Consider the following 22,087-nt stretch of genomic DNA (forward strand, 5'->3'; position numbering starts at 1 on the left):
ATTGTAATAGTATTCCTTCCCACTCGTTTTGTTTTATTTTTCGCTCTTGTAATTGGGTGACACAATCTATAGCCAAAAAAGTCTTAGAGATTTTGAATTTCATTGTAATTCTCTAGCTCAGATGTTGTGGATAGATTTGAGACTCTCGTATCCGGGTCTAATTTTATTGAAATGTTATCTTTTATTAAAAAAAAAAACTTATTCCCGCTTTAAATACAATTGAAATTGAAAGTTGAGAAATGGGATAAAATTGAAAATTTTAAAAGGTTGGGGCTATAAATAAAAAAAGTCGAAAAGATGATGTATGTTTTGATAGTTAAACCTAGAATATGTATGCCTTTAAACTCTAACTAGCAAAATGGTCAAGCGTTGCTTTGATTTTTATTAATTGTAAGAAAATCAGTATCGAATTAACAGAATTGAATTAATATACATTCTCTAGCAAAACATTTTTTAGTACAATAATTTTCTTAACATTTATATAATGTTAATTTTATCGTATATAGTTCTATTAAAATTTAATATCTTAATGATGCGTATTTTGTAATTTTATTAATTTAATACATGAATCATCATTTTTTTAACTTGATTTTAAATTTTTAATTTTTCAAGCTATTAGTTTACGTTTTTTTCAATCCATAATCAACAAATAAAATAAAAGTGTTCGTGTGAAAAAAGTCATTTAAAAATAAATATTAGTCATTGTAGTAATAAATTAATAAGATATTCTAATTTAACAAATTAATTTATTTTTAAAGAAACAATTAAATCATTATAAAATAAAAGTTAAAGATCAAAAGTGTAACTCTTATACATATATAAGGTGCATAAAGATTACTTTTTCATTTTATTTGACTTTATTAGGCGGCACAATTATACATGTACAGTAACTTGCAATCCTGTACACATTACTTCTTGTCGTTTGCTGCACTTTTATACTTTCAGAATATGACTTTGCTCTATTCGTCATGTCGTTTGATTGTCATGTCGTATGACTCTTAGCTTTAATGTATAGTATAATAGATACAACTTGATCTTTAAAGACTTAATCACCAAAAAGTCCTTAACCTTTTAACCCGTTTTCAGTTTCATCTTAACGTTTGAATTTTGTCTAATTCTTTCAAATTCGCACCTTTGGTTTCTAATTCCACCCTAATAAACTAAATTGACTCTTTTTTTACTTGAAAAAATTCCAGTTTTATCCTTTAATTTTTAATATTATTTAAAAAAAACACTTAATATTATGAAAAGAACACAACACCCTCTTTCCCAAAAATTAAAAAAATTAATATTGAAAATTTATTTTAATATTTAGGAGGAAGAAGGCTTTATCGCAAATTAACTCTAACTAACTAATTTTTTTATTTTTGTAAAAATAAAACCTTTTCTATCTTTACGGGACGGACCCGTAAAGTGTATTATTTTTTGCAATTAACACTTTTTTAGAAATGGCATTTTGTAGATTCTTTCAAAAGTTGATCCTCTTTCCGTTCCAAATTTAACTAAACTATATAAACCCCCCAACCAAAACATGAAATAAAAAATAATCAACACTCACTGCTGCACAAGATATTTTATTCTTCTGCATCTTGTTCACATGAATTGCCTCCATTATCTTCCCAGGTTATTCATTTTGTTCTAAATCAATTACTAATACTCTTATTCATCTTCATTACTCTCATTGTTAATATTATTTTGTTAGTATTTGATTTTGATTTTGATTTTGATTTGTTTGTTCTAAATCACTTGCTAATTCTCTTATTGATCTTTATTATTATTATAATTCTATTAATGTTGATTTTAACTTTGATTTGTTTGTACTGTGAAAAACAAAATGCAGATGTTCTGTTTTACCTTTACAAGGATCCAAATGTCACCACATCAGGAAGTTTTCTTTTAATCCAGTGGTGCTGAAATTGATCCTGATCCTGATTTGATTATTTTAATTTAAAATTTCAGCTAAAATGTTTTGTAATTTTTGGTTGTTGCAGGGAATCATGAGTCGGATTCATCTTCGTCCGACAACTATTACTGTAAAGGTAGCTACTAAAAATGGATTATTGAATGTATAAAGTCTGTTCTTAATTTGAACAGTGGAATTATTAGATATTTTTGGGAATATTCTTTGCTTTTTGTTTTTTTCTTGTTAGTTTGCTTTTTTAGTCTTTTTAGTTTCATGCTTTCTTAGGCATTTTGGCTCATATTTTGTGATTCTAGGCATTTTCAATGAAAAGCTTCACCGAGAATGCTGTAGTTGGCTTTTATCTGACTTTGGGTTTTTACTTTTCAGATAAAAAAGTTGATCTTTAATGAAAATTTAGCAAAACATGAAATGACTCCCATTGTATTATTTATGTAATTTTAACATCATAATTGTTTTATATCTGGTCAGAGATAGCCTGATCAGGTGGTTTATTATGGTGATCGAAACAGCCATATATAGTTTCAAGCTCTTAGAAACCATTCTGCTTTATTTTGTTCAATTCTTTTTTTGGCTTCTGATACGAGTTAATTTGATGCTGTGGCTTGTAGGCAATTTCTGGGTCTGCGTCTAGTGCTGACACAAGCGATGCAGATGTAAAGGATGAGGAGGAGAAGTCAGAGGTCTACAGTCATAACATGACAGAAGCTATGGGTGCTGGTATATCCAATATGTTTTATGAGCATTTAGTATGATCAAACTTCAAACAAATGCAAATTTATGTTGAAATGGTTTTGTTCAACCTTAGTGGGGCTTGGTTTTATTCAGTTGAAGGGTTAGCTTGAATTTTAAATGGTTTAACCTTATAAGCATGCTTTCTAGGAATTCCTCATTTATGACATGCCATTTGTTATTCAACTTTAAGCCATCATTTACTAATCAGTTGTATTATAGTTTTGACCTATAGGCATGAACTAGGAATGAACTACAACTTTATTCGTCCAGATTTGATTGTTGGGTCATGCCTACAGGTGATTCTTGTTTCCTAATTGCAAATATCGTGGATATTTAGATTTTCTCCTCACTGGTTATCTCTAATGATTCATTTTCCAATTTCATTTTTATAATTCTTTTTGTTTTTATGTCATTGCTAGTCTCCTGAAGATGTTGACAAGCTGCGGAAAATAGGAGTAAAAACCATATTTTGCTTGCAACAAGATTCAGACTTGGAGTATCCAAAACCAGTTCCTATTAGTATTATTTGAGGTTATGACTCGGCGAGAAGAAAAAAAGTCTTCCCATTTCTTGCATCAGTCATACGGTCTTCATTTGGCTCATATTCTTTTGTTGAGTATTTGGGATATCAATTGTTTTTAGTATATGAAGAAAAAAATGCTACATTTCCCTTGACTATTATTTCTAGATATTTTGGGGTAGATATCAATGCCATTCGGGATTATGCTGAAAAATGTGGCGACATTCAACATGTGCGTGCAGAGATCAGGTTAGCCATGATAAACCATTCTTTCTCTTCTTGCTATGCTCTGCTGCACAATTGACTCCACGCAACAAAGAATAAATAAAGAAAACAGTGGTAAATAGTCGGCTGAATCCTGCAGTTCAACTTGTTGCTACTGAATTCTCAAAAAAAAAAAATGTTGCTACTGAAAAGTAATCTTTCATGTAAGCTGTATATTTGCGATGATATTGCATTGTGGTATTTATCTTTTATTTATCACATTATGGCACTTCAGTTATCGGTGAAATTATTTTCTACTATTTAGACTTCTGTTATAGTATCCAGTTGTTCCGGTGTGAAAAGACTTCTTTAACAAACAAAAAAAATCTTTCGTTGAATTAGTATCTAATAATTTCAGCTACAGTGTGAGAAATGAGGTGAACATGGATGTACATTTGTCCTTGCTAGTAGTTCTGTAGATGCAATGTTTCTCCTGAATCAGAGGCTACTTTTTTACATGGCAGGGATTTTGATGCATTTGATTTACGTATACGACTTCCAGCAGTAATTAGTATATTGAACAGAGCCATAAATAAAAATGGAGGTGTAACATATATACATTGCACTGCTGGACTTGGAAGAGCTCCTGCTGCTGCGGTATGAATTTAAGTTTCATCATTGAAATATGTGTTTGTTCTTTCCATGTCTTTTTGCCCACATCTTATAATTTGTTGCTATTACTGTCTTTGAAATCATCATGCTCTAGAGAAGTTATTGAAACCTTCTGTCCTCTTATCCAGAGTTTTGCATGTCCGGTATATTCTCTCTAAAGATTTTTTTTTTCATGCACCTGGCAAGCTATAGAGCTCTCTTTCTCTCCTGAGTTATATTCATTTATATTACTGCAATGCAATGCTTCACATTCTAGATGTTTGAGCAGTTGCATTTTATCTCTTAAATTAGATATCCTGAGCATCATGAGATATAGTCATGGTTGGACAAAAGTTTTTAAATATTTTGACTTGTAATTCTGTGTGATACAATCTGCCTGTTCTTTAAACATGAAAATGCATTGTCAGAGTCGTTTCATCCTGTTTTATGATCTCCTAGCTCTTATGACAGCATAGAGAATGCTTTGAAACAAGCCATGTGTTCTCTTATCATAAGAATCAAATGTTTTGTACAAAGATGTTGCTTTAAAATAATTTCTATTGGAGAAAACTCATCCGAGGCCCACATTTGAAATCAATTAAGATTTAACTGCGAAAGCATAGGCACAAGTCAGTGCTCGAGCACAATGTCAATTAAATGGATTAAGTCATCATTTTATCCAAAATTGTCCATTACAAATAAGGACACTCGAACACAGGCATTAGTCTTTGATATCTCAAATTAGGAGAGTTTGTGACATCTGGAAAATAGGCAAACAAAAGTAAAGATCTAACATGTAATTCTGTTAGATACATGTATGCAGTTCCTGGCTGTCCATTAAGATCTGCCTGGAAATAGAGCTGAGATTGATGAGACTAGGAGTCACTCTCAAGTCTCAACTCTAGGGGGAAATTTGCGAGGAAAATAACTGCAGTGCTAAATTGTTCAAGTTCCTTATAATAAACAACAAAAATAATATAGAAATTCAGTTTTGCGCAACTAAATAGTTAGTCTTACATTCCCACACTTTAGATGGACAAGTAGTTTCTATCTTGTAGAAGTCTAATGATGGAATGTCTCAAGTCTCTGTAACTTCATTGGTTGATTCTGGCTAGCAGCTGCATTTTGCAGTGAATTGTCAACGTTTTTTTATTTATTGGTGATATGTACTACTCTATAAAGTGGCGATCGAATTAAATAAGACCATGTGAAATATGTTCTCAAATAAAAATAAATCAATAAATGCATTTAACTGTTGATCACTGTATACTTTTAGAATCAGAGTAATTTATAACTACGCACTGCAGCATTTTTTTTCTGTAAGGTTGAATAAGCACATGATGTTGCTTTCCCTTGATTGTTGATTGATTTCTCCTTCATAGTTCTAAGCGTTTGTTTTGTATCACAGTTGGCATATATGTTCTGGGTTCAGGGCTACAAACTTAGTGATGCACGTGATTTGCTTCTGGTAACTATTTTTTTCCTAATTTATGTAGTTTCAACATAACTAAAAGCTACATTGATGATGGCTTCCAAAATAATTGTAGAAGGTCCATGTATTTTTTTTGTTAAACTAGAGGTGACTCTAATGTTGAAGATTCCTTGATATTGATTGGTCAAGTGCTAGGCTACCATTGTGCATTTTACACATGCAAAATCAAGGAACATAATGGAAGCCATTTCGTATATGAGTCAATGTTAAATCACTTAACCAAATTTGGTATTTATGGAGTTCGTGAGTATTAAGTTTATGGTACTGAGTAGTTGATTAGTATCTTTTATCTTATTTTTTATAAGCTAGCGGATTAGCATCTTAATTTAGCTCATCACTGTATTCTGTGCAGAGCAAGCGACCTTGCTTCCCTAAGCTTGATGCTATAAAAAGTGCAACTGCTGATATAGTGAGTTCTTACGCCTTTTACATACCGCCATTGTTGTGGAATCTTGAATCTTGATTTCTTTTACATATTCAAATCAAATTCATGTTCACTGTCTTCTTGTGCTGCACGTAATTAGATGTTGGAAGACTTTTCAGTGTATGATGATGGTAGATTATTGTTTTCTTCCATGTAGTTTCCACACTTATTGTTCAAGTACATTGTTTGGTATATGAAGCATTGGAAATGCCCTGCATTTTTTGAAGTTGCATCTAGAATTTACTAATAATTATCATGTTTTGATCATTATGTTGCTCTATGACCTGGCTTTATGTTATCTTGTTAGTTTTCATACTTCTAATATCTCTTAGAAATCTGTCAATTCTTTTGACAGCCTAACTTTCAGTGATGTTTAGCTGCCCTGGTCTATCTCCATTATAAGTAATGCTTCATAAGTTCTGTTTGTTCTTTTAGCTCTTGGGAATTCATATGAAAGAATTAAAAAAGTCTACCAGGAACAAAAACTATAATTCCTTGTTTCATTAACAAATTTCTTTTGAAAGAATTATAGCAATCGAGTGTTGAGATGGGGACATTTATTAGATTTGTGATAAACCAACTTTCCTTAATTTAGAGAATTATTTACTTTAATTTTTGTATTTTCCGTAAAGCTTTTTCCTTCCTTGGAGAAATAAAGTGTGAAATAATTGATGATAATTCCTTCTGAAAGTCATTTATTTGTGGCACATTTAACCTGTATGCCATATGGCTAGTAGTGAATGAAATTCGTAACAATGAAGAGTCAAAAGATAAAGAACTTACGGCTTTTGCTTCTATTTGCCTCCTTTTTTTCCAGCAGTTTATGTCATCACTCTATGGAAAATGACTAAAATGAACTTGAGTATGAGAGTTAGAGGTCTTTATAATGTCATTTAGTTACTAATAGAAAGACGGGCTTTATGAGTAATGTCTTCGGTCTTATGATTGTTACCCATTGTAAACTAATTTTTATCATTGCTGTTATTTGAAAGCTTACAGGTCTCAGGAGGAGGCTTGTTACTCTTACATGGAAAGATGTCAAATGCTCCACAGTAGAAATTTCTGGACTTGATATTGGATGGGGTCAGGTAATTATTGCATATCTTATTCAGGAAGCTCCGATGAGTTATAAAATAGTCTGTGTGGTGACTGGTTGTTACTGATAAGCTATGGACAGTATGGAATATGATGCTATAAAACGTGTCAATACTTAGGGGGCGTTTGGTTGGTTACAAGATAAGGATGGAATGAGAATGGCTCTCCGGACATGGTAATCATAAGAATGCGATTACCCTTTAATGGAAGTCACTCATTTCCCCTTTCACCCGTACGAATAAAAAACTGACTAAATATTTTATAAAATAAAAAATTATATATAATTAATAAAAAATAATTTTTAAAACATATTTTATAAAAAAATAACTTAAAAATTAAGGGTGTATTTTTTTAATTTTTATATAATTTATTTAATATTAAATATTAATAAAAAAATATAAAATATTAAAGTTGATTCTCATCTATGGAAGTGTACTTTTGGTTCAAAATCGAACTGAATCAAAAAAAAAAAAAATTGTAATCGTACCATAAGTTTAAGGATTTAAATTTTTTCAAGTAAAGCCGGATCGTTCGTTTTGGTCGATTATTTTGAATCAGTTTGATGATTTTGGTTCAGTTTAAATTGGAATGTAACTCAAAATAATTGATGTCTAAAACCGAATTGAACCCGAAAATCACTTTTTAAAAATATCTAACCGAGACGAAATGTTTAACTTTTTTCAAAATCAATCCGGATTGAAATTGTAAGGATGTAAATTTTCCAAATTGAATCGTACCCATCGGTTCGTTTTGGTTTTTGGTTAGGTCGATTACTTTGGTTTGGTTTATTTTAGAACTTAAATTGAAAAAGTTATGTCCAAAAACCAAACTGAACTGAAAATTCGATTTTTATAATATCAAACCGAACCAAATTTAGGTTTGGTTTTTAGGTTTGATACGATTTTTTTGGGTTGGTTTAGATTAGAACTTGACTAAAAGATTTATGTCCAAAACCAAACTAAACCAAAAGTCTAAGTTTTTTAATATTAATTTGAACCGAACCAAATCTTTTTATTTATTTTTCAGAATAAAATCGAATCGAACCCAAAATTTTCTATTTTGTTCAATAATGATCTGAACCAAAATTATAAGGATAATTTTTTTTCATACCGAACCAGGCCCATGGGTCCATTTATTAAATTTTAATAAAACAATTATGTATAAAACCAAACCAAAATGAAAAATCAATTTTTTTTTCAAAATATTAAACCCGACCGAATTAGGCTCTTTTTTTATACTCGTTTTCATTCGTACACTAATTTATTGAACCAAACAACATATGAAAAACAACCACTGCCATTCCCATTTCCATTTCTAACCTTGAACCAAACACTCCTTAGTGAATGCGTATGTCTCCAGCCATTATGCATGTGTATTTTGCTTTAATAGATTTTGCCATTATGCAATATGGAGTGAATGGAACTCTAGGTTATTAAAAGAAGTGAAAATTAAATAATGAGAGGAGAAAATATTCTAAAAAATTGAGATAGATTTCATTTTCATTTATTTTATTTTTGTGTTTTTAGAGAATACCTTTAAAATTTGACGAGGAACAGGCTTCATGGATACTGAGGAGGGAAATAATGGTAAGCCAAATCCTTTTTTCCCTTCCCTATATGATAATTACTTACTGCAAAATCTACATGAGGGCATTGTCTTTAAGTTTGTTTTTGTTTGTCGCTCTTCTGTTCTTATGATGGCATTTTGCCTTTATGTTTGTGTCCACTGCTCTTTTCAAAAGTTTTCAGCTAGGCTTGCTTTGTACTTGACTTCATGCGATTTATTTTTTACAATTTGCACACTTTTGGAACCATGCAAGTCTCTTTGACTAAGTCACTATTATATTTTATATGCTTCTAACACCAAAACGTTCTATTATGCTCCTCATTTGCAACATTATTATGGTTTATGTATTTCAAGTGCAAGAACTAAATGTTTTACTCACCTTTATAACCTAAAAAGAAAAGGAAAGAAAATATAACCACAGTTCTTCGAAAGAAAAATAAACATCTAACCGCAATCATTTGTCCTGACCGTTTATATTTATATATGTGACTTATAGGTTTACTTCTTAATTAAGCTAAGTTGTTACCTAAATGTATTTATAATGAACTCCAAATATGACACGGAGTATGTTAATTAAAATGGAATCCTCAGCAGTACATTGACCTATTATGGAAATCGATGTTTCTGTAATTTAGGCATTTAAGTTTAACTAAAATGGTGTGTCAACTTGCACATTAACAGGAAGGCCGCTATGAATACAAATACATTATAGACGGGGAATGGACATATAATGAACATGAACCAGTTACCTCTCCCAACAAAGATGGGCATGTCAACAATTTTGTTCAGGTTTAATTCTGTTCTCTATGCTTTCCCTTCTTTGTGCCTACTATATGCTTTGCAGCGATGTTCTTATGGATGGGAGAAAGCTTCTTTATTTTTTCCTTTTTTAGGTCTTTATTTAAAATATCGTTCTAGGATCAAAATTTGAAATTGCAGAATTTGCAATGTGCAATTTGGAGCTTTGTAGATGGTGGATAATGGTGATCCGTTTTTTTTTTATAACATGAGATTTCTCGTATTAGTATCTTTAATGACACACTCGACTATAAGCACGTTTTGGTTTGCTGATGGTCTGCTCATCAACCAGGTTCTGAGTGATGACACAGACAGTATTAGCACAGCTATACGTACAAGATTGACCGGTGAGGACCCAAATCTAACCAGCGATGAACGGTTGAAAATAAGAGAATTTCTTGAAACCTCTCCAGAAGATGCTCTGTAAACTGGAAAGGTAAGGCATAGAAGTTTGTATGTAAAATGTAATGAATTTGTTGTTAAAGTCCATATATTATTCATTATGAAATCACAGGTAATAATAGATAGGTAAACCGGTAAATGGCTAAATCCGTTTTCAATAAGCTAACATCATGATATTTGACTCAACTCGGCTTTTGCTGTACTATTATTATCTCTTACTTTTCCATTTGTACTATATTTTTTAAAGGGAAAGGGGTCAAATATGCTTTCTATATTTAGCCCATTGATCAAGTTGGCTCTCCATGTATGGAAAGGTGCTGGAAACACACTTAATGTCTTTAAAAACAGCTCAAATAAGCCTCTCCTAACACCGTTAGAAAAATTGCCGAATGTCCTCTATGTTTTATCCGTGGTTCAAGTGATTTTCATGTATGAAAAAGTTCAAATATACCTTTTATGCATGAAAAAAATATAAATACACTTTTCATGTTAGAAGTTCAAATATTTATGGAGTTTCTGTGTACATAACAATTTATTATGATATTTTTTAGTGAACATATTAAATACTTGGGCACATAGTGATCTGTCAAATAAACTTGTCGTACTTTTGGGTTTGTTAATTAGTTAAATATGTCATGTTTGAGTTGGGAAGTATGTATATTTTTTAAATGGGCAAACAATAGGCGATTTCCAACACAAATAATAGAGGAAGGTCCAAGAACCTCAGTTTTGGGTTTTTCTGCTGCTCTGATGCTTAAGCCAATACTTTGGCCAGAGGTGAGCACGGTTCGGAGGAATCCGGAGATTGGCAAATCTCCGAAACCAAACCAAAAACCGGGGATATCAATTCGGTTTGAGATTTTATTTTTTGGTACGGTTCGGTACGGGGATTCGGTCCTAATGGTTTGGTACGGTTCGGTACGGATATCATTAGAACCACAGATATTGTTTTATTTAAAATATGATCTCTACTATATTATAATATATTATTTTGACTTTTAAAATTAAGAGAAAATTACGCATAAATTACAAAAGCGCTGTTAATTTTCTTAAATACCCACGATGCTTCAACTTTTCACGAGTACCAACAATCTTTTACTGTAATTAGCTGAGTTGAGCACTTTATTTCTTTTTCTACCCACTCATCCTCCTGCTTCCACGTGTTAAACTAAAAACAGAAGCAAATTGCTTCATCTTCTTCAATTTTCAACTCCTTTTCCTTCTTTATGCACCATATTCTCTACAATCTTTTGGTCAGGTGAATATCTATTTATTTTACTAAATTTTGTTTCTTGGTTTATGGGTTTGGAAGGACTATCATAGTATTTAAGTGGGTCCGAGTCTGATATTTGATTTGGATTCAATTTTATAATGAATGAATTAGTTATTGGGTTTTCAATTTGTTCTTTAGGGTTTTTACAGTTGATTTTTATGTTGTAATTTGGCCATTAAAACTATAGCCATTAGAATTCAATAAATTTAAAATGAACATGTGTAATTGGTGTTTTTGAATTTAGAAGTTAGAGCTGAGTGCTCTGTAATACTTTCTTGCAATTCGATTTTGTAGTTTCAGGTAGCACTTTACATGTATAATTGGTGCCTTTAATTTCAAGTGCTTTAGCATTGTTATCATACTCATTTGAAGAACCATCATTGCTCAACAGCAAGATAAAATGTATTGTAGATACATCGCCGATATATCATGGATACACCACCAATACAGATCAGATACATAAAATGTATTGTAGATACATCGCCGATATATCATGGATACACCACCAATACAGATCAGATACATCTTTGATACACCATCGATACATCGTAAATACATATATATTATAAATATATTTCGAATACATACATGTACACTGTAAAGATAGTCTAAATATGTTTTGAAGATGTATGTAAAATGTATTCTCAAATATATATATATATATATATATTTCAGATACATTTAAAATTGAAATGTTTCGTATACAGTGCAAATACGTCATAGATACATCGCTCATACATTGTGAATACATCGCCGATACATTGCAAATACATCACTGATACATCTTTATCACACGACTACCATCTATTCGCTTCGATCATGTGACTCCATTCTCTTTGTCCAGACATGTCCCTTTTATTCTATAATGTTACATCTAGTTGCAGATACATTGATGATACATGTTTAAATTTTTTGGATTATTTTAACGAAATAAATTTTGAAATGACCTATACATTATCGATAAATCGTAATACATTACCGATACATCATAAATAAACCATCGATACATCATAGATATATGTATAATATATTTTAAATATAGAGGAGAATAATTAATAATAAAATTTTAATACATTACCGATGTATCATCTATATCTTGCAATACACTGTAAATACATGGATGATACATCGTAAATACATTATAAATATAAAAAAAATTGAGCTAAAAGCAAAACCTAGTGTAACATGGGAAAAAAAGGACGGAGCAAACTTTCAAATATTTAATTGGAAGACACATTTTTTAAATACATGTATCGAATACATATTAGAAGCAATATATATATATATATATTTCTAATGTAATTTATGCGTTTTTATAGGTGAGATTAAATTGAAAAAACGTATAAAGTTGATGAATTTTTATGACATCAACTCTAAATTTAATGAAGACATTGAATAGTTATTGGTTCAATTTTGTATGAATATATATGTCGGATATATCAACGATACATCGTATATACACCACTAATACATTGTAGATAAAACATCGATGTATTATAAATACATCGTTGATACATCGTAGATACATATTCTTATCATTTTTTATTATTTTAACGAAATACTTTTTTTGAATACACCATTGATTATAATTTTTAAAATCCATCTCCAACTCAGAATGGTTATTTTGAACAAAATAAATTTCAAAATGAATGATATATTATATATACATTGTAATACATTGCTGATATGTTTTTAAAAATAGATTGTTTATAAATATATTACATTGTTATTCTTTTAGTTTGTTCATGTATATATCACATATATACATATTGGACGCATCATAGATACGACATCGATATATCGTAGATACATATTCTTATCTTTTTTAATTATTTTAACGAAATAAATATATCATTGATTATAATAATTTCTGGAATTAGTCTCCAACTCACAATTTTCAATAAAATAAATTTCAAAATGACTGATACATTGTCAATACATCGTAATACATTACTGATATATCATAAATACACCACTGATACACCATAGATATAGAGAAGCAAAATCAATAATAAAATTTTACAAACATATATAGTTGTTTTTGTTTTTAGAAATATGAGAAAATGTAGCTGTGATACATTCCAGATACATAACAGATATATATATGATACATGTTGATATTAAATTGACATGCTGACACGTGCTGACATGTGACAGCCGTGCGTGTCAGACGCGTTTCTGACGCGCGTTAGACGCATTTCTGACGCGCGTCAGACGCTTTTTTGACCAAAAATCACACGTTTTTGACCCTTTCTTTTGGCTTTGAGTGTGACACATGTCTCCTATTTAGTGGTTTGGTTAGAATATGTAAACTTTTATCTTTTTTTGGTATCAATGTAAATTATTAGGTTGATGTGTATTTTTATTATTTTCTATTTAAATATGAATATTTTTGTGGTTTTCTCTAAAATTAATTAGCTACTCATTCATTCATTTTTTTATATTTTCAACTATCACAAGTAAATAATCATCAATAAAATAAAAAGGCACAATATCTATGTTATCGTTCGATTTAACATTAATTTTTTTATTATTTGATAAAGGTACTTTTATCTATTCTCAAATCTACAACTATATCATTTTTGTTAAAACTATATAATTTGGTCAATGAATATGTAAATTGTTCATATCAATTTAAAAAAATACTTTTAATAATTATCAAATATTTAAAAAATTCATATAATTTTCATTGAAATATATAAGTAATTTTATTTTTGTGTAAATTGATAATTTATATATATATATATAGACGAAATTTTTTTAATATATATTTTTTTTAATTTTATAAAGCAATTTTAATGTTTAGTAATATAAAGTTTACGAATATAATAATCAAATTAAAAATAGAATAATATATATATATATATATATATATATATATAATCTCGGTTCTTCGGGTATAAGTTCGGTATTTCGGTTCGGTACGGTTCGGTTCTCGGTACGGGTATTTATAAAAGATCCAGAACCGTACCAATAAAATTTTTGGTACGGTTCGGTTCGGGGAAAGTCAATGGTCAACGGATATTTTTCGGTCCTGGATATTTTCGGTCCGGTTTTCGGTTCGATTTTGGAGATATCCAGGATCCGTGCTCACCCCTAACTTTGGCCATGTTTGATTTATGGAATGAAATAGCATGAAATAAAATAGCTATTTCATAAGAAATGGAGTAGCCATTCTTTAGTATTTAAGAGGAGTACTTATTTCACAGAATTATGAAATAGCAATTCCATGGAATACCTATTCCATGAACCAAAGTGGAAAATTGTTATTTTATACAGAATAGCTATTCCATTCCGCACCTATTCCATGAACCAAACATGGTGTTTGTGGAGCAGTTTTTGTGGTGATATTGAACTTTTTTCACACATGAAGGGTGCATTTGAACATTTTTAAACCTTTTTAGACATGAAGATTTTCATAAATGAAAGACATATTTGAGATTTTTTTATACATAAGGGACAAACTTGGACCACAAGCTATGTATGATTATATTTGACCCTTTTTTCCATATTAAATTATGATGTGCACATTCATTTATCAGGGATATTTACAAACCTACCCTACTTTTTAACAATAAATACAAAAGTAATGTAAATAAAGCTTAATTTTAAAACTAACTAAAAGAAAAAATATTTATAGAAATGCGGCATGTTAGCAAATCAACCGAGAGTTACCGAGGAAGTCCGAGCGCCGTAGTCTAGTGTAGATTTTGGTGAGTTTAATATTACTGTATTTAAATAATATCACAATTTTTATTTTATTGTGAATACGAAGGATTCTAATAGTGAATTTGACGCATTTTGATAGGATATGATGTGCATTTTAGTGCATTTTGGTGGATCTTAATAATATATATATGTGATGATGTGAATTCTAAGTGGATCTAACGTGAATTTTAGATGGATTTAGATAAATTTTATATTGTTGCATCGTCTAATCAATAGTTTCAGGTGATATTTAATGAATTTCATAGTAATATGAGAGTTGATCTAAGCTTGATGCAATAAAATTTGGTCAACTGGTCAAGTTGTAATATTCATCAAAAATCCACTTAAACTCCACCTATGTATAGTAAATATCCATGTTTGGTCAACAATCAACCGTTAATTGGCAACGGTCAACAGACCACCGCAGACCGCCTATATCCGACCAAAATTCCGACTATATTTTGGCGATCGGTCGTTGGATTCCAGCAACCGACCATCCTCTGCATCCTACTGCTGCCGGACTGCTGGTCCTTCCATTTTCAATATAAGTGTAAGTAAAAAATAAACTATATGAATGTTCGCCATCATTTATAAACTCAAATGTCTCATTACGGCGCTAAATTTTGCATAAAGAATTCTTGCAACAGAAAGTGTTCCAACAATTAACTACCATTTTATCTTTAGTAACAACCGTTCCCGTAATTATTACAAGATGAAGAAACTAGTTTGATGTGCACAAAAAACTCAATATCAATACCATATAGAATGCAGTCACTTGATATAAAACATCATATTACTGTAATTTGTAGCTTTGAAGAACTCATCACTTGTCCGAAAATGAAATTGTAAGAAAAATATGTTCAAAACAGCAAGAAATTAACAGCCCATTAATTTGTTGGGTTTGAGGTTATTAGATTTGTCAGCAACAATACCATCATTCCCAGCAAGTGCTCTATACTTATCTTTTCTAGTAAATTGAGTGCACTCGTATGATAAAGTAGCAGCAATCACCCTCTGAATATAATTAGCCACTTCATGGCTCGACTTACTTGAACTGCAAGTTAACTCCTTCGGCAATTTACTCAAGAAAGTCACTTCATAAGCCGGACTAGGGTTCATGAAAAAGTAGAATGGATCCATCCCTTTCCATCCTCTCGCCGTAGTTCCGTGGAACATACTCATTCTATTTACCATAGCCACCGGAACAATTTCGTCGGTCAGCTCGGCGAATAATGCCGAGAATCTTAAAAGAAACGGTTCCCTACAAGTAGTCCCTTCCGGACAAATTGCTAAGTCACCTTCTACTAATAACTTCTTGATCATGGCTGCATCGGCTGCGCGATCGCGGCTGAGCCTCACGGTTTTGATGGGCGATATGATTTCGGAGAGACGAGAAACGGAGTATGTCACGGCTGCTATAGGGCGGCCAAGCGCCGTGGAGAGGAAAATGGGGTCGAGGAGAGTTCTGTGAGAGCAGACGAATAGGACACCGGATTGGCCGGTTGATTTCTTCGGGGGAGGAGGGGGAGTGCCTTTAACGGTGACTCGAACACCGAGTGCTAAGAATGCATAGTAGACGATTGGCATTGGCAGAAGGGATCCTGCTGCAATTCTCAGGCAGCCTAGAATAAATCCTATTGGAATCCATAATATGATGAGTAGTGCCATCAATGGTGTTGGCTTCTGGACTAGCCTGCCATCGTGGAACACGATCGGTTTCGGAAGTTTTTCGGTCGTTACCGCCCTCACTTTCGGATTCGGGGACACTAGGTAACTCTCCTGCATTATTACACCAAACTAATTCCATTATTAACTTCAACTAAATATTACTACAATTTGACTCAATAGATATATATTTTTTAAAAAATAGAGGTAGCTTTAATGAATTCAGAGTTAGATGGAGATTAAACCCGAACTAACGGAAAATCAAAAGTGAAATATAAATTAAGTTCGAGCCGGAAAAAATTCATGGATCCGCTACTGCATGGAAGGTGGGTGCAAAAGCTAACCTTGCACAAAGACATAAATGGCGCATCTGTATGCCTATCTCCAAGCCCAATTTCAGGCTTTGTATCTCCAAAAGTCTTTTGAAGGGCATTTGCCTTGTTACTACCTACAAGAACACCAGGACTCTTAACAAAACCTGTAGCTCTACCTTTATAGCTTGATATTTCAGTACCCAACACTAAATCAGCTCCCAAGAAATCCTTCAAAAATGCCTCCACCATTATCCTCGGATTCGCAGTCAACACGCAGCGCTTCCCGCAGGACGAGAACACACGCCATGACTCCGGATGAAGATCACCCGAATAGAATTTCGGCAGCACTGCACGCGCTACGGATTCTATATCGGATATTTTCATACCCGCAAATGAGGTAAAAATAAGTAGTTGAATCCCGGCAGATTCCGAAACAAAGTAGTAAAGAAGCGCGGCCAAGGGCGACGCTAGAAGCAAGAAAAGAAGCCTGAAAAAGCCGCCTGCTTCGAAAGCTATGAGCGCGAAATACGGGAAGGAGCTACGGCCGATGAGTAAGGTGCCATCCATGTCAGCAACCACCGTGTGCTTTTCTCTGCCTATGGATGCACATTTGCTAACTGATGGGAACTTGCTCAGCATAACCATTTTGAGTATTATTATTGAGTAAAGTTAGTTGTTTGATTGAGCAATCTTACACTAAGTTGGTCATTTTTATATAGGGGAAAAAGGACAGGAAATGGGATGTTTTGTGATGAAAACCAGGAGAATTGATAAGTTTTTTGGTCCAATACATGTGAAGAAGTGAAATAACCAAAGTTTTTGGAGAAGAAATAGACATGGTGAATGGTTATAATAATTGGAAAAATGCATTGTAAATATCACTTTTGTTGTCATCATTTATACCTTGTAAACTTTGCAATCTATGTCACCATAATAGTATTGTCAAAAATATTCTGCTATATATTATATTATTTACTATTTAAAATAAAATCATATACTTCTGTAATAAAAAATCAATCTTAATTTTTAAATTTGTTGTAATAATATTATTAAAAACAATAAATATATTATTGTTTCTAGAAAATAAATACAATGTGTATGTAAATGAAAAAGTTTCAAATTTACTATAATGCTTTTATATATAAACTTGATAGAAGTATGCATAAAGGTTTTTGGCTTAATTTTTAATAGGCCAAATGAACAAAAAAGGCCAAATCTTTTATGAAAGTTTCATAAAAGTCAACACTTTCAATTTTATCAAATTTGTCATAAAACATGTGATTTTATTTCAATAATGTCTAACTATGTAATTTTGCTCATGCGTTTCAAGACAAATTGGATGAAACTGAAAGGTTTGAACTGTTGTGAAGCTTCCTTCAAATATTTTTCCTTTTTTGATTATTTGTCCAAGGTCTAATTAAGTTATTGAATTCGGATTAAATGATAAATGCCCTTAAAAATGGCAAAAAGGCTTATTCGGTTCCTAGAAGTATCAAAAAAAGCTTCGAGGGTCACAAGTGTTTAGGTATGGTCAATTTAGTCTGTCAAAACTGCAAATTCGCCCATAAACTTTTAAGGCATTTTAATTTATCCAATTTTTTAGACTTCTATCATAATCCATTGTGATTTTTATAGGCTATTTGCGGCTAATTACGCTTCGATCCTTCAAATTCGCCACTGTGTGCTAATCTAGTCCGCTTGAATTCAGACATACAGATTGCTAGCTCGTCACGGTGACGAGTTTCTCTGAAAATCATCATTGGACGCTTCAGTCCCTTATCACTTTTTTACTTTCCGAAAAATAGGTGTCTACACCTCTCTTGTCCAAACTAAAATTTGAAATTTAAAGTCCAAAGATAGGAATGGTTCTATTTGTTAATCTTTTCTTTCTAATGTTTTCTTATTTGTAATTTCTTGATGAATTTTTATTTTTTATTCATTTTGTCTTGACTTATTTCACATGTCGTCCTTGATTCTCGGGCTTTTTATTACTAATGTCTCTAAATTTCATTTTCGGTCTGTAAACCTTCTAAGTTTCATTGTGACAATAAGCAAACTCCTTCCTTCCAATTTTTAGTTGATGCCGTTAACAAATACTAATATGGCACTCAAAAAATAAAAATAAATATTTAAATACATTCCACATCATTTGACACGCCATCAAAAGATCCTAAAAATAATACCTAAAATGCCCCTAAACTTCAGCTACCACCGGTCGATCCTGATGGGTTCATCTTCTTCAATGAACTCTAATAGAGTTCGTTGGACGAACCCATACAGGGTTCGTCTTCCTAGATAGGAGTTTTTCTTCTCTGCGATTCGTATGAGAAGACGAATTAGACATTCTCAATTTGTCTGAGAGGAGGCAATCGATGACTAGGAGTGGGGGTGACAGCGGCGGTGACAGGAGTTGGGATGGCAGCAGCGGCTAGGGTTAATTAGCTTTTAGGTCTTTTTTTTAGAATTTTAACGGCATTTTGGTATTTTGTTTTTTATAATGTTTTGTTGACGTGTTAAATGATGTGTTAATCGTATGAACGATAGATGAAAATAAGCCGTTTTTCTTACGTAAATGAATTTGGATAAATTCAAAGATAGTATGGAAAAATCTAACGTTTCGAAGAAACGCAAGAAGAGTTCCACTATCCATATTCAATATGCTAGAATTGTTATATCTTTGCCAGGAGATCGGTTTGCTCGTGGCATTCCTCCATCTCCACGGCCACAAAGTCTGCATTCCAATTTGTGCCCTACTAGTCTTGAGATATGGAGTCGCAAGTCCTGTAAATTTATAATTGTTGATGATGGCAATTCATCTTTGCCTAAAAGGTCGCGGTTATTGGTGTTGGTTCTGTATATGCTTACACATGCAGTTTATTCAAGTTTCGAGAGTGAATTCACTTATAGTAGAGGTGGCCATGGACCGGGTTGAACCGTGAACCGGCTCGGTCAAACCCAGCCTAAAACCAGTCAAACCCTGAACCATGTCTGAACCGACCTAGAACAGCCGAGAGAAAGCCGGGTTTGGGACGGTACAACATTTCTTAGAACCGAAATCGTCAATTACGGTTCCGAACCATGCATTTTTTAAAGGCTTAAATGTACCAAAAAATCACCAACTTTCGCGTGTTTTTGGTATTTAACATAATCTTTTAATTTTGGCATATCTAACATGAACTTTCCATTTTTTTGCAATTAAGACCACCCTTTGAAAATAGTGTAATTTTAGATCCAAAACGACGTCGTTTTAATCTAAAACGGTGTCGTTTCACATCCAAAATGATGTTGTGTCTTTAATTGCAAAATTTTGAAAGTTCATGTACTTTTTTGCCAAAATTAAAAAATTATGTTAAATACCAAAAACACGCGAAAAATGGTGATTTTTTGTGCATTTAAGCCTTTTTAAAAAATATATATTGGCTAATCCCTTAAAAACCCTCCACCTTTAACCTTCAATTCGTTTGCACCCTCAAATTGTAAAATCTGCAATTTTGCCCAAATTTCCACCTTTCGTCTTTTAATTGCACCTTCAAAGTACTAAATTTACCTCTTTTTAAGGAAAAAAAATCTTCACTAAAATTTTAAAAGTTAATGAATTTCACATTAAATATAAATCAATTAAAATATCTTTTTAAATATAAAATTAAATTTAAATTTGAATCGAACTATATCTCACCGCCTTTACTCTGCAAAATTAATTTAATTAAATTTTATATTATTTTTAATTTAAATTTAATTAAAAAAATCCATATCCTACTATTTTAAACTGAACCAAAATATCTTTTAAAAAAATTTAAAAGACCGCCACCACAAACCGATCGCCGGAAACTTCTCCGAAGCTATTCTTCAAGAAAGAACAACCCTCTGTTTTTTAAAATGAAGAACAGCCATGGATGTTCTTCATTTTGAAGAACAGCCATGGCTATTCTTCAAAATAAAGCCATGGCTGATCTTCAAAATGAAGAACAGCAATAGCCATGGTTGTTCTTTATTTTGAATAACAGCTCCGGCTATTCTTTCCTGATTTAAAAAAAAAATTAATTTTTTATAAAAAATTATTAACTGTGTTTGTTAAAAAAATCATTTGATTGAATAAAAGTAGATGTGAAATTTATTAATTTTGAAATATTTTTTTAAGAAAAATGATCTTATTGTTGAAATTTTAGCATCCAGTACTATTTAAAATATGTGTTAAATATAAAATATTAATTTGAATCTTTTTCAAGTGAAAAGAAGTCAATTTAGTACTTAAAAGGTGCAATTGAAAGACTAAAAGGTGGAAATTTGGGAAAAATTGAAAATTTTGCAAGGTGATGAAGCAAACGAATTGGGTTAAAAGGTGGATTTTTTTTGGCCTAATCACTTAAAACCCCCTCGCCTTTAGCCCCTTTTGTAAATATACCCCGACGTAGGAATTTCTCCAATTTTATCCTAATTTACCCTTTTATGTTTCAATTTTACCCTAAAGCATTAAATTGATCTCTTTTCACTTAAAAATAGTTTAAAATAATCCTCCATTTTTATCCTATATTTAAATTACACCCTAATATTATTAATAATTTAAAAAATAAAAGATTATTTCAAACTTTTTATAAGTGAAAAAGGTCAATTTGATGCTTTTGGGGTACAATTGAAACATAAAAGGGCAAATTAGGATATAATTGGAAAAATTCCTACGTCAGGGTATATTTGCAAAAGAAGATAAAGGTTGGGGGTTCAAGTGATTAAGCCATTTTTTTTCAAAGAATAAGCCATATATATTTTAAATTATTTATTATACATATGATTGATTATTAATATATCATACTAAAATAATATATATAATTTTATAAATATTATTTATCTATTTTCAATATATTTTAATTTTTTATTTCTTTTAAATACAAACCATTAACTGTATTTTATTTTTATAGCAATATATGATTATGTCAACCATACGTAAATATTTATTTATCAAAATTTATGGTAAATTAAATGGATTTTTTTATTTTAAGTATAATTAATCATTTGTATTACGTTAAATTTCAAATTTCAAATTTAACTTGATTTAAAATATCATAGAATGCATCTTTTTAATTTTTTGAACCGTCAAAATCAAAACCGACCAGCTTCGAACCGGAATGGAACCGCCTAAGGGGTGGTTCAGGTCCGGTTAAAGAATTTCTTGAATCGTGACCGGGCGATTTCAAACCGGAACCACCGATTTATGAACCGTGGCGATGCCTAACTTATATGACCACTCATTCGACCCACGGCCAAAGGCGGACCTAGAAAGAGCTTATGGTGGGCAGTTGACCACCTTATTATTTCGAATCTTTG

At 31.6% G+C, this 22,087-nt stretch overlaps 2 protein-coding genes across 3 annotated transcripts; one reads left to right on the plus strand and one right to left on the minus strand.

Moving 5' to 3' along the window:
* Nucleotides 1-1,513: 1,513 nt before the first annotated feature.
* On the plus strand, nucleotides 1,514-10,082 carry LOC126660617 (phosphoglucan phosphatase DSP4, amyloplastic). Its single transcript, XM_050354188.2, has 14 exons — nucleotides 1,514-1,623; nucleotides 1,841-1,907; nucleotides 1,992-2,039; nucleotides 2,533-2,641; nucleotides 2,876-2,952; nucleotides 3,076-3,152; nucleotides 3,345-3,425; nucleotides 3,905-4,037; nucleotides 5,440-5,499; nucleotides 5,876-5,932; nucleotides 6,940-7,035; nucleotides 8,569-8,628; nucleotides 9,290-9,397; nucleotides 9,699-10,082. The coding sequence occupies exons 1-14, from the start codon at nucleotides 1,598-1,600 to the stop codon at nucleotides 9,831-9,833; spliced, it is 1,134 nt and encodes a 377-aa protein (XP_050210145.1). The 5' UTR covers nucleotides 1,514-1,597; the 3' UTR covers nucleotides 9,834-10,082.
* Nucleotides 8,734-17,509, minus strand: LOC126660613 (glycerol-3-phosphate acyltransferase RAM2-like). Of its 2 annotated transcripts, XM_050354185.2 has the most exons (3): nucleotides 16,799-17,509; nucleotides 15,722-16,568; nucleotides 8,734-8,750 (listed from the first exon to the last, which is right to left on the minus strand). In XM_050354185.2, exons 1-3 carry the CDS (start codon nucleotides 17,411-17,413, stop codon nucleotides 8,734-8,736), a joined length of 1,479 nt encoding a protein of 492 aa, XP_050210142.1. In that variant the 5' UTR covers nucleotides 17,414-17,509. The 2 variants fall into 2 exon arrangements, with proteins under 2 accessions (XP_050210142.1, XP_050210141.1); XM_050354184.2 differs by lacking the exon at nucleotides 8,734-8,750 and having other exon boundaries at nucleotides 15,628-16,568.
* Between the last annotated feature and the right edge of the window lie 4,578 nt (nucleotides 17,510-22,087).

The sequence above is a fragment of the Mercurialis annua genome, linkage group LG8 (genome assembly GCF_937616625.2).
Source record: "Mercurialis annua linkage group LG8, ddMerAnnu1.2, whole genome shotgun sequence".
Taxonomy (NCBI): domain Eukaryota; kingdom Viridiplantae; phylum Streptophyta; class Magnoliopsida; order Malpighiales; family Euphorbiaceae; genus Mercurialis; species Mercurialis annua.

What these genes read in the sequence shown, in the direction of transcription:
- LOC126660617 (XM_050354188.2), top strand. Translation starts at nt 1,598, where the DNA reads ATGAATTGCCTCCATTATCTTCCCAG. An exon ending in TTGTTGGGTCATGCCTACAG is followed by an intron (nt 2,953 to 3,075) that starts GTGATTCTTGTT and finishes TGTCATTGCTAG; the next exon opens with TCTCCTGAAGATGTTGACAA. An exon ending in TACTGAGGAGGGAAATAATG is followed by an intron (nt 8,629 to 9,289) that starts GTAAGCCAAATC and finishes GCACATTAACAG; the next exon opens with GAAGGCCGCTATGAATACAA.
- LOC126660613 (XM_050354184.2), bottom strand. Translation starts at nt 17,413, where the DNA reads ATGGTTATGCTGAGCAAGTTCCCATCAGTTAGCAAATGTGCATCCATA. An exon ending in CATTTATGTCTTTGTGCAAG is followed by an intron (nt 16,569 to 16,798) that starts GTTAGCTTTTGC and finishes GTAATAATGCAG; the next exon opens with GAGAGTTACCTAGTGTCCCC.